The following is a 16,343-nucleotide window of genomic DNA, read 5'->3' as shown; positions in this document are numbered from 1 at the left end:
TGTGCACCATTATTAATTTATATGCTAAATGTATGCATTCATATAATCATTCATTTTCTTTACAACCTCACCTGACACATATCAGGGCACAAGCACACGTACTTACACATTGGCATTAACAAGTTGCCCATCAGCTTACACCGCATGTCTTTGAACTATGGGATAAAATTAGAGTACCATGAAAAAAACTCACAAAACACAAAAAGTTCAGCAAAGAAGTTTGAACCATCAACTCTGAAGGTATGAAACAACAGTGCTAATCATTCTGGTTTCATACTGTATACATTTAGCTAAAATTATAATGCATCAGTGACTATTTGCTAGTAATCAAATTACTGAATTTATGATTTTATCTAGGGTTTCTCTGCAATAAGTTGCATATCAGAATGTAGAATTGCTCTCTTTTATGCTTTGTTAATTGTGTTGGTGCATTTAGAATGAAGGTCATACTGTGCATAAAATTTAGTGTAAGCAGCCATGGTGCTTTATTTGTCACAATGGTTTACTTGTTATAATATCAGTACAGCGTGTTAGCTCAGACAGCAAAATAAGCAACATTCGAGAAAAGGTTCTAAAGGTCTCTTAGAACAATCTACAAAAGAACAAGACATGGCTTTGCTACTGAGTTGTCAAGATCTTCAGGTACATGTTAGAAAGTGGGTACATTGTCATGAGCCTAGAAGGTCATGTCTAAAAGTGTCAATCACCTTATCAATCATGCCTTTTATCTACAATTATAAACTTCTCTTAATTGAATTTATCAAGAGAAAAACAAGTACAGGAGATATCAATTATTACTGTTGTAAAAAATGACACCATTTGCTGAGAATAATTTGTGTCTACGTTATTTAGTTTTAAAACTGAAGTATATTTTATTTCCTAACATAGGAATGGCTGCGGTTAAAAGTTGTACCACTAGAGAGCAGCAGTGGTATTTTGGAATTACATTTGAGCCCCACTTACATTGTCCAAGCATATTTTCACAAATAATGTTTTTACATGACTGGTTGTGTGCTGGCAAAGTGGTTAACTGTGTTGCACCTCAAGGACCAGGAGGCAAGAGTCTGTGTGTGTGCATTTTCTCACTGTGCTTGGTAGGTTTCCTCTGAGTGCTCTGGTTTTCTCCCCCTTCCAAAAAAATGCAGATTGGTGTCCAGTTTACCTGTAGGTTGTGAGTGAGTGTGTAAATGTGTGTGTGCTAGTGCCCCACAGTGGATCATCACCCTGTCTCAGGTGTTCCATGCCTTATGCCCTGAGTGCGCTGGGATAGGCTCTCAAGCGAGAGATTTTATATGTGCATGCATTGCTCCTTTGAATATTGATTTTGTGTTGTAAAATTGCAGTAAAGTGCTTTTTTTTACCTTATAACACTCTCAGAAAATAACCAGTAAATTTTTAATTGTGTACAAATACACTCAGAGAAATTGGTTGCAGTCTTTCAGCATGACAATGATCCCAAACACACCACCCAGGCAATGAAGGAGTGGCTTCGTAGGAAGCATTTTAAGGTCCTGAAGTGGCCCAGCCAGTCTCCAGATCTCAACCCCATAGAAAATCTTTGGAGGGAGTATGCAGTGTTTCTGCAAAACACTGTTTGGTTTTCCCCAATGACATGACAATGGGCATTAACACCAAACATCTCTACTTTGGTCCACTCCTGTCCATAGAACATTGTCCTAAAAGCCTTATGCTTTGTTTGTCTTTGAAGAGGTTTCACCTGGCAACCCCTAAAAATAAACCATACTTGTTCAGTCTTCTTCTAATTGTACCATTATAACCTTAAACATTTAACATGCTCGGTGAGGCCTGTAGGGTCTGAAATGTAGCTCTTGTTTTTAATGCATTTCTCTGACCATTGTGTGGTCTAATCTTGGGGTGAATGTGCTGGGACGTCCACTTATGAAATGATTGGTAATTGTCTTAAATGATTTTCATTTGTGAATAATCTTTCTCACTATAGAATGTTAAACTCCAAATAGTTTTAAATTTTTTATACCCTTTTCCAGATTGATGTGCAGCAACAATTTCTTCTTAAAGGCCACTTCTTATGTCCTTCCTCTTGGCATTGTCGTTAGTTAACACACATCTGACAACTGCTTTAATAGTGATCTGCACACCTGCAGTTGTTTAATTAAACACGGGCTGATGATTGGCAGCAAGTTAAACTCACAAATTTTGTGGAATCATTAAGGGGGTAGTTTGGGCTATTTTTTTTATTGATAATTAAATAATGGCACAGTAAAAAAAGTTATATGCTGTTATTGTTTTAAAGTATTTGCCTAACACTAAGCCCTATTATGATTATATGATTTAAAAACAAGTAGAAAGAATACAGGGGGTGCTAACTTTTAAACATAGTTACTGCTTGAAGCCTATTATGTGCTTTACAGTTTGACATGTCTTAACTCCCTTAACCTTCATGTTTCAACCAGTCTCTGAGCTATTTATTAATCTATTTAAATCTTAATGGCTCCATTTAAATTGATTGGACAGAAAAAAATGGCTGCAATTTGCTTGAAATATTAATTTTCACCTGTAATTATTAAGGCTGCTCTCTGTGTCAATGCCCAAATGAGGCTGTCTAGACTACCGACAGCTCGCAGCAGACTTTGTGTATGAGTGAGTGTGTGTGTGTTTGTGTGTTTCTAATGCTTATATTACTACATATATTACTATACACATTTGATTTACAATTCTAAAAATATAAAAATATAATATAAATAGCAATTGAAAAGAAATAGGTTTGGTGTGAAAGCAGCTGGAGCCAGAGCCTGGAGACAAACCTTCTCATCAAAAGGAGCAAACTCGGGAGATATGAATATTTATGTAACGTGTGTGAATACCGTGTATGTGTTTAATACCAAGCAGCCAAGAATATTTGCAGACATGTAGCAAAGGGAGGAAAAATGAGAAGTTGCACCTACTGTATGTATGTTTACTATACACTTCACTATTTATATTTCAGTGCTTATGGTACATCTTCCAAATAGTCATTGTAAGTTTTGATGAAGAGACAACAAAGTCCATTAAAGTCCACAAAAGTGTAGTAAGAATAGAGGAAGGCCAGGTCAATTACACAAAACATTGCATTACATTGCAACATTACAGGAACTACAAACCCGATTCCAAAAAAGGTCATAACTATACTGGGGATGATTCAAATGTTTTACTGCACCTAAGAGTCTCATCACTGTACTTAACTTGAAGTCTTCTGTAAGTGTTCATCAGCCTTCTGCCTTCATTCATCCGAAATTTAATTACAAGTCCCGGTTTGACTTTGTTCATCAGTGAAGGCATAAAGAATGCCTTTGTTTACCAACTTTAACATTTAACACTTTAATCTCTTCCAGACTTCATGCCATAAATATAAGTCAGTGTCAAATCCTAATAAATTAGATGTAAGCAATGTTGATTTATTTAAGATGGCGAGATCCCGTAGGGAGGCCACAACTTCTGAAATGTGTATTAAAGCAGGACAGAGGCAGTCAATTCTGTAATAAGATTTGTATAATTTTATTATGGCTCATGGCTTAGTTCATTTTGTCTCCCACTAGCTGCATGAAATTGTTTGCATGTGATTCACTGCATGCCTTGAATGAGTTGAGAAGGTGGAACACATACTTTTTTTGTGCATACACACACATGCAAATCTACTGTGCATAGAGTCTTAATTGACACAGACCAACGTAGACATAAGCTATAATAAGTCTCTTGTAAACAAACCATGTAATATATCACACATGGAGCGATGGGATAGAAACAATGCACATCGGTGCTTAAGATAGTTTTAGAATAGCAGCAAGTATCATTGGACCTGACTGAGATGAATGTCCTCAATCATTCCCACTTCTGTCAGACAGAGAGATAAATAGGCCTAGAATGAGAAATGAAAATAAAAAAAAAGTACACCAATAATAGAAAGAAAGTTGACTATAATGTAAGTGCTGTCTACTGTACACTATGATAAAGGGAGAAGTATTGGACACAGGTTGAAGGGATGGGGGAGGACAAGGAGTAAATTACATCATTCAAATCAATTTCATAGCCTATATTTAACTTAAAAAACAAATTTTTGTAAAGATAAAAAGGAAGTTTTAATTTTTCATGAAAACACTTTCCAGATGTTTGGTACATAAAAACAAAACTAAATGCAGTTTCACGATTTGTTTCTACCATACCTTATGTTGCTTTGATCTTATTCTTCCTCCACTCTATGGATCATGGAAAAGCCCCCACCAAAAACCTACCAGTGATCAGATATTAGATATTATAAGAAGTAAATTATTCCTACAGCTTGTCACTACAGAGATTGTAATATTCTCCCATACAGACATCTGGTTTGAGGTCCCTTTCCCTTGCAGGATAGGGAGAAGCTTTGTTAAAGTGGTGCTTGTTCGACTCAGAGGGTCAGGCTGCAGCAGAACAGAGGAGCAAGTGATGCATTTCACTCACACTCGGCTTTAACTGTCCTTTTGCCCAAGAGTGCCACTTACGTTAGCGATGTCTGCCCTCTACTGGAGTGGACCAGTGAAGTACAGCAGCATATTGTTATTACATGGTGAACTACATATCTAATGCATGCCAATATGATCAAGTCATAACTAATAACATTCAGTTATCCAAAAAATATATTCTTTTGTAAGATACTTTGTGTAATTATAATCATCGGTCTCAAGTTATGAGGAAGAAAGTAAGTGAAAGAAAGAAGGAAACAAAGAAAGTAAGGGAAAGAAAGAAACCATAAAAGAATTATAATATGACCCTTAGGTGAAAAAAAATAGAAAGAACAGTAAAAACAAAAAAAGATGAATTTACAAAATACAGAGTGTAAGGTTTCCAATATGTTGCTTTATTTCCACAATAAAAAAATAAAAAATGTTCAACATGTATGCTAAGAAGTTGTCCAGTTATTAATAAATAAATAAATAAATAAATAAATAATTGTATGATACTAATCAAAACATCTTTTCTTCTGCTGCACAGTAGAGGAAAACACGTTTGTCAGGAGTACAGACTATACAGTATATTAAGGTGTCAGTTCTATTAGCAATATCAACTTGGTAACTAATAATTAATTTCTTTTTCCCCCAATTATTAATCATTGTCAGACAGAATGATCATGCTTTACGTCTACAGCTACTGTATATACAGCATGTACTGTACAATACAAAGTGGTGTAAAGGTATAATGGCTTAGTATTGTTTGGTACATGATGTTCCATACAGATTTCCTGCAATAATTTAATTAAATCTAATATAGTATTTGTTCATTCGGTATAACTTATTTAAGAGTAAGACACTTTAATATGTTTAACTTGGATTTGAGAAGACATGACTCCTATTTAGTCTGTCAGGTTCACTGACTTGTCCAAAAACAATCAAACAAACAAACAAACAAACAAACAAACAAACAAACAAACAGCACCATCACCAAAAACAAACACTGTTCTGTTTTTTATTTATTTAGCATAGATATTTTTTATTTTAATTAAAAATCACCTTTATGTATTTAAAAGAACAATAGTTTGCTATAGATAGTGCTGTTACACACCTTAGTCTACCTAGATGCCTGGGCATACAGTTGAAACCAGATATTTACATACATTCAGAAAAAAAACACACATTTTTTTTCTTTACTGTCAAACATTAAATCAGAGTAAACTTTTTCTAGTTTTAGATTTACTAATATATATATTAACATTTGTCAGAATCGAGCGAAGGAGAATTTTATGCATTTTTTTTTTTATCACTTTCACCAGAGTTTTTTTTCCCCCAAAGTGTAGTAAAATATCTGGCTTCAACTGTAGATATGTTTTTTTTTTTTTTTTTTTTTAAGGAAGAAATGTATATGCCTTCATTTGCATTACTTATGTATTCTGCAAATTATGGCCTTATGCTGCTGTTTACAATTTATATGTTTACAGGTTAAATTAATAATAAATTAAATGATAAAAACCTGACCAAGACCAAGATTCATACCGAACCATAACCTTTGCATACCATTATGCCAAAATAACAAATTACAGATAAGCATTAAAATCTGTACAAAGAAGAGAGAAAATAAATCCTAGTCTGAGCAAGAGTAGTAAATAGCAAAATAAACAAAAGCAACGTGATGTGTTTCTGTTGTTTCTGTTCATTTTGTGCACGGAGGATAAATTGTAAAACTTAGCATTTGTGTAACTTGTTAGTGTTACTATGTCCATGACCTCATTGTCAACACATTCTTAAAAAACAAAACTTTTGCATTTAGTTAATTATCAATATAATTTGTCATGTTTAATAAATTGGGCAGCTACTTTAATATGAACACCTGAACATATTCATGCAGCTACTGTATCATGTGGCTTCAGCGCAGTGCGTAAAATAGTGCAGATATCGCTCAAGAGCTTCATTTAACATCACGTCATACACCAAAATGTGGAATAATGAAATCATAATGATTTTGACTGTGGAATGGTTGCTGGTGTCAGAAGAATTAGTTTGAGCATAGCAGTTCTGCAGGTTGAATGATGATAGACTGCTTTTACCTTACAGAAAGGTCAACAAAATCTGATCTTTTTCAAATTTTTAACAGTCCAGATTCAGTGAGCCTTCGCCCAGTGTAGGGCCTCAGACTCCTGTTCTTGGCTGATATGACGAAACTATTTGTGGTATTTTGGTAAATCGAAGTCCAAGATTTGTATGTGCATTATTTTATGCATTTCCCATGTGTGGGTGTACAGGGGCATTAAAATCGAATGTGTGTATTTTTACATTTTTATTCTATAAACATGCTGTAAGAAGAGAATATTATTTCAGAGCTGCGGAGGTCGGATACAGTATATTGGCAAAGTGTGTGTGTGTGTGTGTGTGTGTGTGCTTGTGGTACCGTCTGTCTCAACCTGTAATGTTATCAGTTATATGCCTGGCTTTATATCTCAGTTGCAGGACTAAAGTGAGGCCTACTAGACACATATAAAACAATAAGTCATGCATCTGACCTTGGCTAGAAGATCCATAAAAAGTCAGCAAACTGAAAACAATGCCCTGGTTTTATATCTGAACTTCAGCTGTTACCAGGAAACAAGATGTCTAATGGAAGTTGAAATATCAGTTATAAATTTAGTTTATGTTTAGCCTGTAAGCAAGCCTACTGACGTATTACAGTAACGTACACACTTAGCACATGGTCCAAATCTTATTTAGCACATATGTATTTTCACAGCATGTCAACGTAAACCAATACTCTTCCAATATAGAATGTGGTGTTTCCTTTTGGGGCTATAAAAGTGTCTCAGCTGTACAGTAATATCTATTCCATATCATACCTGAGTTGTGGTTTTACCGAGGCGGAGATAATCACCATTATTTCACAGATGAAGTGCTGAAGTGTGGAATTGCCGCACAGTTTGACTTGTAGTTTTAATATTCTGCATCACACCAGTACTACTGCTTGGTACATGGTCCACCAAGGCTGGAGCGCAAACCTCTTAAAGCAATGCTCCAAAATCTAGTGGAAAGTTTCCCCAGAAGAGTAGAGCTCTAACAGCATCCTAACAGCAAAGGGGGAATACATCTGTAATGGGATGGGATCTTTAACAAGCACATATGGGTGTGATGGTCAGGTGTCTGCATACACATTTAAGTGTACAGTTTTATAAAGCACTTTATATTTTTTCTGTTTTGTAACAAAACATTTTTTCTCTAATTATTACTAATTGTTTTCTTTTTACAGAACATTATCTTTAGTTTGGTGTGTCAGGTCAGAGCTTACACGTACATGCACACACTCCTTCATATTAGTTCAGTTTATGTGATCTGTCTGGTGTCGTATTGTCTAAAGCTCAGTTCGTCCCCCTCAGTGCACCTTAATTGTCATACAGAGGACAGCACCTCTCCGGCTGTCTCTCTCTGTCCTTCCTCTCGGCATGCTCCACATCCAGCACTGTGATGGCTGGCTGCTTGAACATCAGCTGAGCTTGGTCACTGAAGAAAGTGCTGGGTTCCATGCCTTGGTACCGCACAGTGGGTAAGGAGATGATGTCAGCATAGCGTCTTTTAAGGTCAGGGTCAGGACAGAACAGATATTCATATAGGGCTGCTGCCAGGACACCTCCGATTAATGGACCCAACCAGTACACCTGTAAGAAGGAGCATGTGAGAGATATACAGTATGAGGTTGAGTCAAAAATGATGCTCACTCTGGCTTTATTAACTTAATTTTTTGACATAATATCCTTGATATACAATACACTTTGTCTGTCCATCAACAAGCCTTCCAATTTCCCTCATTAAAAATGTTTTAGGCTGAGCCACCAATGCATTGCTTTCTGCACTTCATCACCAGAAGTGAATACTTGGTCCTGGAAGGGCTGCTTTCAGGGGACCAAACAGGTGAAAAACCAGACAGAACAAGATCAGGACTATAGGGAGGATGCTTTAACATCTCACAACAAATGTTTTTGCAAAGTGTGGGCATTGTTATGCAAGACAACACCCTTGGATAGCAGCTCTCTGTGTTTAACCTTAAATTTGGGATTCAGCCCTTCAATAAGCGTCTCTCTATAACGAGCAATGTTAATTGTCGAACCTTTTTTTTTTTTGATAATGTTTCAATACTGGCCCTAAAGAATCCCAGAAATTGCAAGCATCCATTTCCTATCTGATGGTTGACTTTCTACCTTTTTCTTGGTCGACATTTAAGAATGTTTAAGAACCGTTTCTGTTTAAGCACTTCTGTGAGTTGTTTCAGCATCAACTACACCATCAGGCCACAAAACAACTGATCACTGAGCAAATGAACTGATGTAACACGTTCACACCTGCACAGCAGTGATCGGGGAGACAGTAGCCTTGAATGGGAAGCGCTGATAAGAAGTTTTAATATAACCAGAGTGTGAACAATAAAGTTTGACTCAATTATATACTGTACTGTCAGTTACATCACGTATTTGGTTAACATCAAGATATATAGTACAATGCAATCGGAGCTCAAAACTTTGATATAATCAGAGTAATATAAGAGAAAGAGTAATATAATTCCACACATTTTGCTACAACTTACAATATTTTGGTACAGTATATGTGTGTAAAGACTGATAGGAGTGTACATTATGAGCAGAGGGAAATTATGAATATGAGACATAAAGAGCAGCTTCTAAAGCATTGCTTTGTGTGTCTTGCATTCTTTTTTGAGCGAGTCATTATCAATAGCCTTTACTGTCAACTGGATCTCTTTCACGTCTGCATTACTCCTCTCCCGAGTGATGCTCACTGAACACACATGCGCGCACACACACGCAGACACACACACACATGCGCACATACGGCTCAGATCTTTATGTAACACCGGCTGTCCTCAAAATGTCTGCATGATACCCACATCAGACCAACCTCTACTACAACACAACCATACAAGAAAACCTTCTGATACACACAGACTGTGCAATGGTTAGGTAGGTTTGCATTTAGGTTTAACACTGGTAAGCAAAACAGACATGCAAATATGTTAACACACCCAGTGGTTTTCCCAGTGTCCTGTGACGATTGCAGGGCCAAACGAGCGAGCAGGATTCATACTGGCACCAGTGTAGGGGATCTGTTGGAACATGTATGCATAGGCAAAAAACACAGAAGAGTTAGGTTAAACCTCGAATAAAGCTTCGTAAATTAAACATTTTAAAGGTTACTACAGCATGAGATACTACTGTATACACTGTGTGTGTGTGCTTCTAATAAATGTCTAAATGACATCCTGCTTTTTCTCTACTCTTACCTAGCTTATTACTTAATAATTAATTTATATTTATAAGAATATTATTCAGAGATATGCCTAGGTGCAAAATTAATTAGTGTTTGTTCAGCAATATCCAGCTCTTGGCTACTTCATACTGTAGACTCGCATCCTCCATGCCTTCCTGCCCCGGACCGCTTCCTTGAGGTCTTTTATTCTCATACTGGTGTGCGTCAGGAGAGTATCAAACCAGTGTGCTTTCGGGTTGAAAGAAGGTTAACTTTTCTCTTGTGATCTTAGATTTGAGCTTTAATTCGATTTCGAACTTCCACATTGGAATTCTTTGCAATCCAGAATTTGCAGCATCCTTCTCCAACAGGGTTTAAACATATTTATTTGTCTTCTGTCAGTGATTTTTTATAGTCTAGCTTTCACAACCTTATCTGGCAATGGAAAACCCGATGGCCTGGATGACTCGACTCTACATTTAGTGGTGAGGATGATGTTGGCTTTTCCATATCATGGTCATGCTCACTAACGCGCCATGCCACGTGATATTCTCCGCTTTCAGTGTGCAGCGATCAATCTTTAATTGAAGTAAGATGGAATATGTTGAACTTATTTGAGTTCCTTGCCTTCAATCACAATGTGTACTTTGCTGTTACATTCGCTGTGAGCAGGGTGGTGTCGTCTGCATATCTCAGATTGACGATGTTCTGGTCACCAATTTTAACTCTAATAATTGACTCATCCAGGTCAAGCTTACCCATGATGGTTTCTGTGTACAAGTTGAGTAAAAAGGAGAAATAAGATGTTGCCCTGTCGCACACCTTTTCCAATCTCGCAACGCACAGCGATCGTATCAGAACACTACAGGGGTAATCAATACAAACTAATCATGAAAAAAAAAACCATAAGCATAAAACTTTAAAAAATTATGTCTTTTGTGAGTTGTTTCTAAGCACACCCAAATATATTAATGTGGTGGAGCAGTTGAGAGACTGTTAAGTAATTTTGTTGTTGGGGAATGATTGTAGGATTACAGCCATGCTTGGCATGCGTTATTGACACTCTTATCATTCCAATTTAATTATGCATCCTTTCGCAAGCATTAATTCACATTAAAACTGCATCATTAAGCAAATGTAATTGAATCACACTTGCTTGTAGTGTTGATTGCAGCCTTGCGCCCATCAGAGTAAGTATGCAAATGTATCTGTTGTGTGTTGTAATTTAAACTTTGTGATTTTGAACAGTATCTGATGTTATAGATTATTCTTGTTGCTGCTGAACCAGATAAAAAAAAAAAAGCTCCTGTTAGAGATTCTACAACAGCATGTTGGTGATATAGTGCAACTCCTTAGAGTCTAAAAAAAAAGGCGATTTCTACAACAAATCAGTGTGTTTAATCCCGCTATGCTTAAAAATAAAGAACAAAATTAGGACACCTTCATTCCTAGCAACACCCCTAGGTGCAGCAAGCATGCATTATATACCCCTGGGGCGTTATGGCATAAACTGGATATCAACACTTAGCAGCACAGCTTGGTTACAATTCTCCATGGAACACGGCTGGTTTGAGACCTGAAAAACACCTGCCATACTTAAGCACTGAAAAGTCCAATAGGCTGATTAGCTAAACAACTCTGCTTGCTTTCTAACCAAATGTGACACTGATGAAACATGCATCTTAATCCTCTTCTTTCAATCATTTTTCTGTCTATAGGTACATTTTCTTATTGAATTATACATTACAAAACTCTTTTGTCATTCTCTCTGGACTTGTGGCACTATTAATCATGTTTCAGTATCTGAGTTACTGAGACTCACGGCAAAGAGGTGGCCGATGCAGACTGACAGGCCGATAGCTAGCGCTGATGAGCCCTTCAGGTCAGTGCGCTTTGGGTCGGAGGTGGCAAAGATTGAGAAGACAAGCTCAAAGGTAATGAAGAGTTCAATCACCAGGGCGTGACCGGCAGAGATATGAGTGCTAACCTACAGGCAAGCAGTACAGAAATTAGGAATTAAGAAGGAGCTAGGAAAAATATATAATGAAAAAGACATTTGATCCTAAGTCCTACTGAATATAAAATACTATGATAAAGTGTACATGTTGGTACTCTTAAAATGTGCATTAAAATGAGCGCTCAGTTACTTTCAAAAAAAAGCTTCCATGTTCTGTCCAGTTATGCTGCACATTCAGTAGTAGACACATTTTATATAACGTTACAGCTGCACTTCAGTTTATTGCACCAAGAAAACAGGTTATTTCAAAAAGTGCTACTCCATCAGCTGTTGAAAATTTGGGATAAAAGCCATATTCAAGACTGATTTATGGATGTCCCACACCACAATTGACATCACCCAAAGGATCAGCGGACAACATCCTTGTGCCAGACACCACAGGGAGAGTTCTTGTGGAGCTATTACCCAAGAGGCATAGTGTTTTGCCTTATCATTGTATATTTAGGATTAAAACTGGCACTAAAGATTCTCCGCAACCCCAGTGGCTGGATGTGGTCATTGGTTGGAACACAAACCCATGCTTTCTGCATGACAGGCAAGAAGCCAACCGCTGAGCCACCTACCCTGCCATCTTCGCATTTATTTACTATATGGCCAAAAGTTCTATATGTGGAAATTGAGAACAACAAATGTTGTTCTATGTTAGTTGAACATCTAATTGTTGAATATTTTACAGTTTAAACTGTAAGCATTCCAATGTTTATAATGTGATATATTAATTATATATAACCCCCATGCTGGGAGCATCCAACAACAAACATCATATAACACCATTTTTCATAATGCTTTTTCTGATTCATGCTTAATCTTTTGTAAATATGCATGCATATTTATATTTATTTATATTTTTTCAGATAAAAAGAAACACCTGCTTAATACAATTTTAGGCTATTTTATGCAGTGCCTGTTTTTTATCTTAATTGTCATTTAGGTGAAACTTTAAAATTTATAAAACTTTTGAATTAAGATTTCACATGAAATGACATAAACCGGACAAAGTGTATTATTCTAAAATGCTAAATTGTTAAGATATTAACTTAAATTGGACATGGTTATGGACGCTACAGATTTTTTGCTTATTAAGGTTTCGGCAAAAACTATTTTACAACAGCAGTTTTACCATACATATAATTCTTGAAGCTTACAGCAATTTTAGTATTCAAACTAAAAAATAACTATAAAAAAAAATTCATTTTAAATTATTACTGTTTGAAGCAAAACAGTATAATGCTAAAAAATGACCATTTTTAGGGCACAGATAAAATAATCTCTCCAAAACAGCTGACGTTAGCATCTTAACATTTTAGGGAAGAAAGATCGGTCAATTCCACTTATACATACAGTACACACTTATGCATAAATTCAGAAGTGGAACACACATTTACTGTATTTTATGTATAACATTAAAAAAGCACCAATATTTCTTATGTGCCCACAAAGAGACTCTAATTTCCTGAATGTAGTAATGTTAAATCTGATAATTCTGCACCTTATATCATGCTTTTGCTATATTCAATCATGTTATCTAACTGACCGATGTGACCCCAAGGTTCCCTCTCACAGCAGGAGGAGTCACACCATACAAGATAGCCGATCCCACTATTGCCCCGAGACATTGTGCTCCCAGATAGAAAAAGCCCTTTGCTAGGCTCAGTTTGTGAGTAACCACCAGGGCCACCGTGACTGCTGGGTTGATGTGAGCGCCGCTGATTTGGCTAAAGCACTGCACGAGTGTGGCTATGGACAAGCCAAAACACAGAGAGATCAGGACAAGGTTGGGAGAAGGAAGAGTGCTGTTTTTTGTGGTTGCTGTCCAGTTGATAGTGGAACCCAGACTGAATAGCACAAAGAGTAACATGGCCCAAAACTCTCCAGATACAGCTCGCCAAAACCCCTTTGTCCACACACCCTTAAAGGCAGACATGACTTGATCACAAGTGCAGGGGCATGAGGACATCCACCTCCTGAGTGAAGAAAGACAGGGAAACAAGAATAAAAGGTTTATGTAAATAAATGAGCATTTCACATTTGACGTAATAAAACAACTAACCACTAATTTTGTGTTATATCTGTTAAAACATTTAACTCTGTTTGAGTTAATGCATTTAACTGCATTTTGTTTAAAAATCATTGATTGTGATATGCAATGTGCTAGGCAAGTCATATGCTCCCAGAACCGTACTTTTACAACTTGAATGCTGGATATGTCTATGCCATTACAGAATAAAAAAAACATACAGTAGATCTGATAACCTGGTCATTGAGTGCATTTAGGTTATCAACTGACTTGTTTTTATTGCCACATAATGTTGCTAAGCCTAGATCAGACCAATTAAAGCAACCTAAGATCATAACACTGCCTTCAGAGGCTTGTACAGTGGCCACTATGCATGACGCTTCATGTACTTCCCTTCTTCCCCCGTCACACCTAATGCTCTGGAATAGTGTCAGTCTGGGCTCATTATACAGTACCACATGATCTTTTTCCACAGCTCCAAACTTTGTCAATGCTCCCTAGATAATTCAAGCCTTTTTCTGATTAGGTTTTCTAATGGCCACACATCTGTTTAGTCCCAATCATCTGAGGTCTTGAGTTCTTTACTTTCACTATTAAACATAGCTGTGAGTAAGTTATCTCCATTCATTCATACTTGCATAAATGTTGATGATTCAGCACCATCCTTCACAAGGTTTTTATAATTCAATGGATGGTTCTTAACGAAATACCAGTAGTTTCAGCAATTATTAGTTTGAAGTAGGCCAATAATTTGACCCTGTATGGTGACTTTTTATGGCCAGAAGAAGGCCAAAACATCCATGGGTGGCAAGAATATAATATTATTTGACTACTTGACCACATGATTCCAGATGTGCACATACAAGCTATACCTACTGTAAAATATTGCAGGTTACGTGCAGGCCCTTTGAGTTAACATAGTCAAAATCAGGTCTGAATACCAATGTGCACAATTTACATGTTTGATTTTGTCCCCCGTTTTAGTGGATTCCACAATGGGTTTGGATTTTTTTTTATGTGGCATAGGTTTTCACTTCAATATGCCAGTTTATAATTTTGGGTTCCCCATGAGCCCCCGGAGGCCTTTACAGCCTGAATGTTACTATTACTGGTTCCTTCTTCATTTAAGAAAAAAAACATACCCACTATGATGTGACATTCTCCTTAAACCTTAACCTTTAAATAAACCTTAACCTTTATTTACTGTATTTAGTTGCCCAATTAAATAAATAATTAAATACATCGTAAACATTGTTGAGGAGTCAATAAACTTTTGCTACCATGGTACCCTTGTTTACCACTGCACAGAATTATTTTATAAATACAATGTGATCAATTTAATCTCATATTAGGCAAATATATCAGACCCAAAACCACATGCAATGCAAATTATTAACAACTAACATACCTTTATTAACAGTTACAATTAAACTGGTACTCTACTTATACATTATAATTATTCTTTAAATGCTTTAAAGTTTCCTGTTAATATCTAGTCTTAAATAAAAAAAATAGATTCTCAGCTATTACATTAAAATAACAGAAATAATATTACCAATAACAACAACAACAATAATAATAATAATAATAATAAAAAAAGATTATTATAATCTTATAAAATTATTATATCACCTGCACCAGTACCGAGGGACATTTCTTTTCCATGGAAAAGAACCTTTTTTGGAGATCATACACACAAAACTAGCTATTTGTTGATGGAAAATACGAAAACTAGACTTACCAAAAACCACAAATCTTTTTTTGGTAAGAAAGCTCCTGTGTCATCCCTTGGTGAGCAGCATGGTCCTCATGAGAACATGTAAATAATCCAACTCATCAAATTCAATCAGTCTGGTGGACACTTATGTTGTGTGATCAGTGGTGTGTTCTCTACGGCAGTGGCATGTGCTTTCCCTGTGTGTGCTCCGGTGTGTGTTGTGCGCATGCTCTCGAAGCTTCAGCAAAGTAGCAGGAAAGCAACGTCTTCTCCCTCAGCATGCATGTGAGAAGTGATGAAAACCTTTACCCTCAACAACAGACTTACAGCTTGTTTGCCACTGAGCCCACTTAACCGAATCTTCATGTGTATTAATGCACTTACAGAAGTAGTATTATAAACACAACTGTGCGGCTAAAAGGGGATTACTGTCATTCTTAATGTTTGTACCAAAGCCTCTCTGTAAGTTCCGGTGAAATACACCTCCAGGGAGCTAACAGCCCTGAGAGAGAGAGAGAGAGAGAGAGAGAGAGAGAGAGAGAGAGAGAGATGAGTACTGTTGATTAAGTTGTCTCTGTGCATTTTAGTCATAGTAAAGCCCCTTTATGTAATTTCTATTACCATCAGGCAATATGGTATTCCTGAAAATCTCATACAGTAAATTCTAAAAAAGGATCCTATGATCCTGAGTGTGTGTAATAGAACGTTTATATTTTGTAAACAGCATTTAGCACATACCCTTATTCAGAATGACTTTGAGTGAGCTACCATGTGACTGTATAAGTCTAAGTTATTCTGAATGACCACATGGTAGCTCACCCAGTCAAGGACCTCTGAGAAAAAAGATATAGAATAGTTTTTAAAGAGAAC

At 36.6% G+C, this 16,343-nt stretch overlaps 1 protein-coding gene across 1 annotated transcript; it reads right to left on the bottom strand.

Annotated features, from left to right (window-relative positions):
- Positions 1 to 7,744: 7,744 nt before the first annotated feature.
- Positions 7,745 to 15,535, bottom strand: aqp4 (aquaporin 4). The gene is given in 6 exon segments (XM_053489002.1): positions 7,745 to 7,894; positions 7,897 to 8,122; positions 9,499 to 9,579; positions 11,545 to 11,709; positions 13,274 to 13,703; positions 15,498 to 15,535. Coding segments are annotated over 5 exon segments (933 nt in total). The 5' UTR covers positions 13,697 to 13,703; positions 15,498 to 15,535; the 3' UTR covers positions 7,745 to 7,856.
- Between the last annotated feature and the right edge of the window lie 808 nt (positions 15,536 to 16,343).

This window comes from Clarias gariepinus, chromosome 27 (assembly GCF_024256425.1).
Source record: "Clarias gariepinus isolate MV-2021 ecotype Netherlands chromosome 27, CGAR_prim_01v2, whole genome shotgun sequence".
Lineage (NCBI taxonomy): Eukaryota > Metazoa > Chordata > Actinopteri > Siluriformes > Clariidae > Clarias > Clarias gariepinus.
Note: the sequence above shows the minus strand (reverse complement) of the source record. Positions and strands in the feature narration are given on the sequence as shown.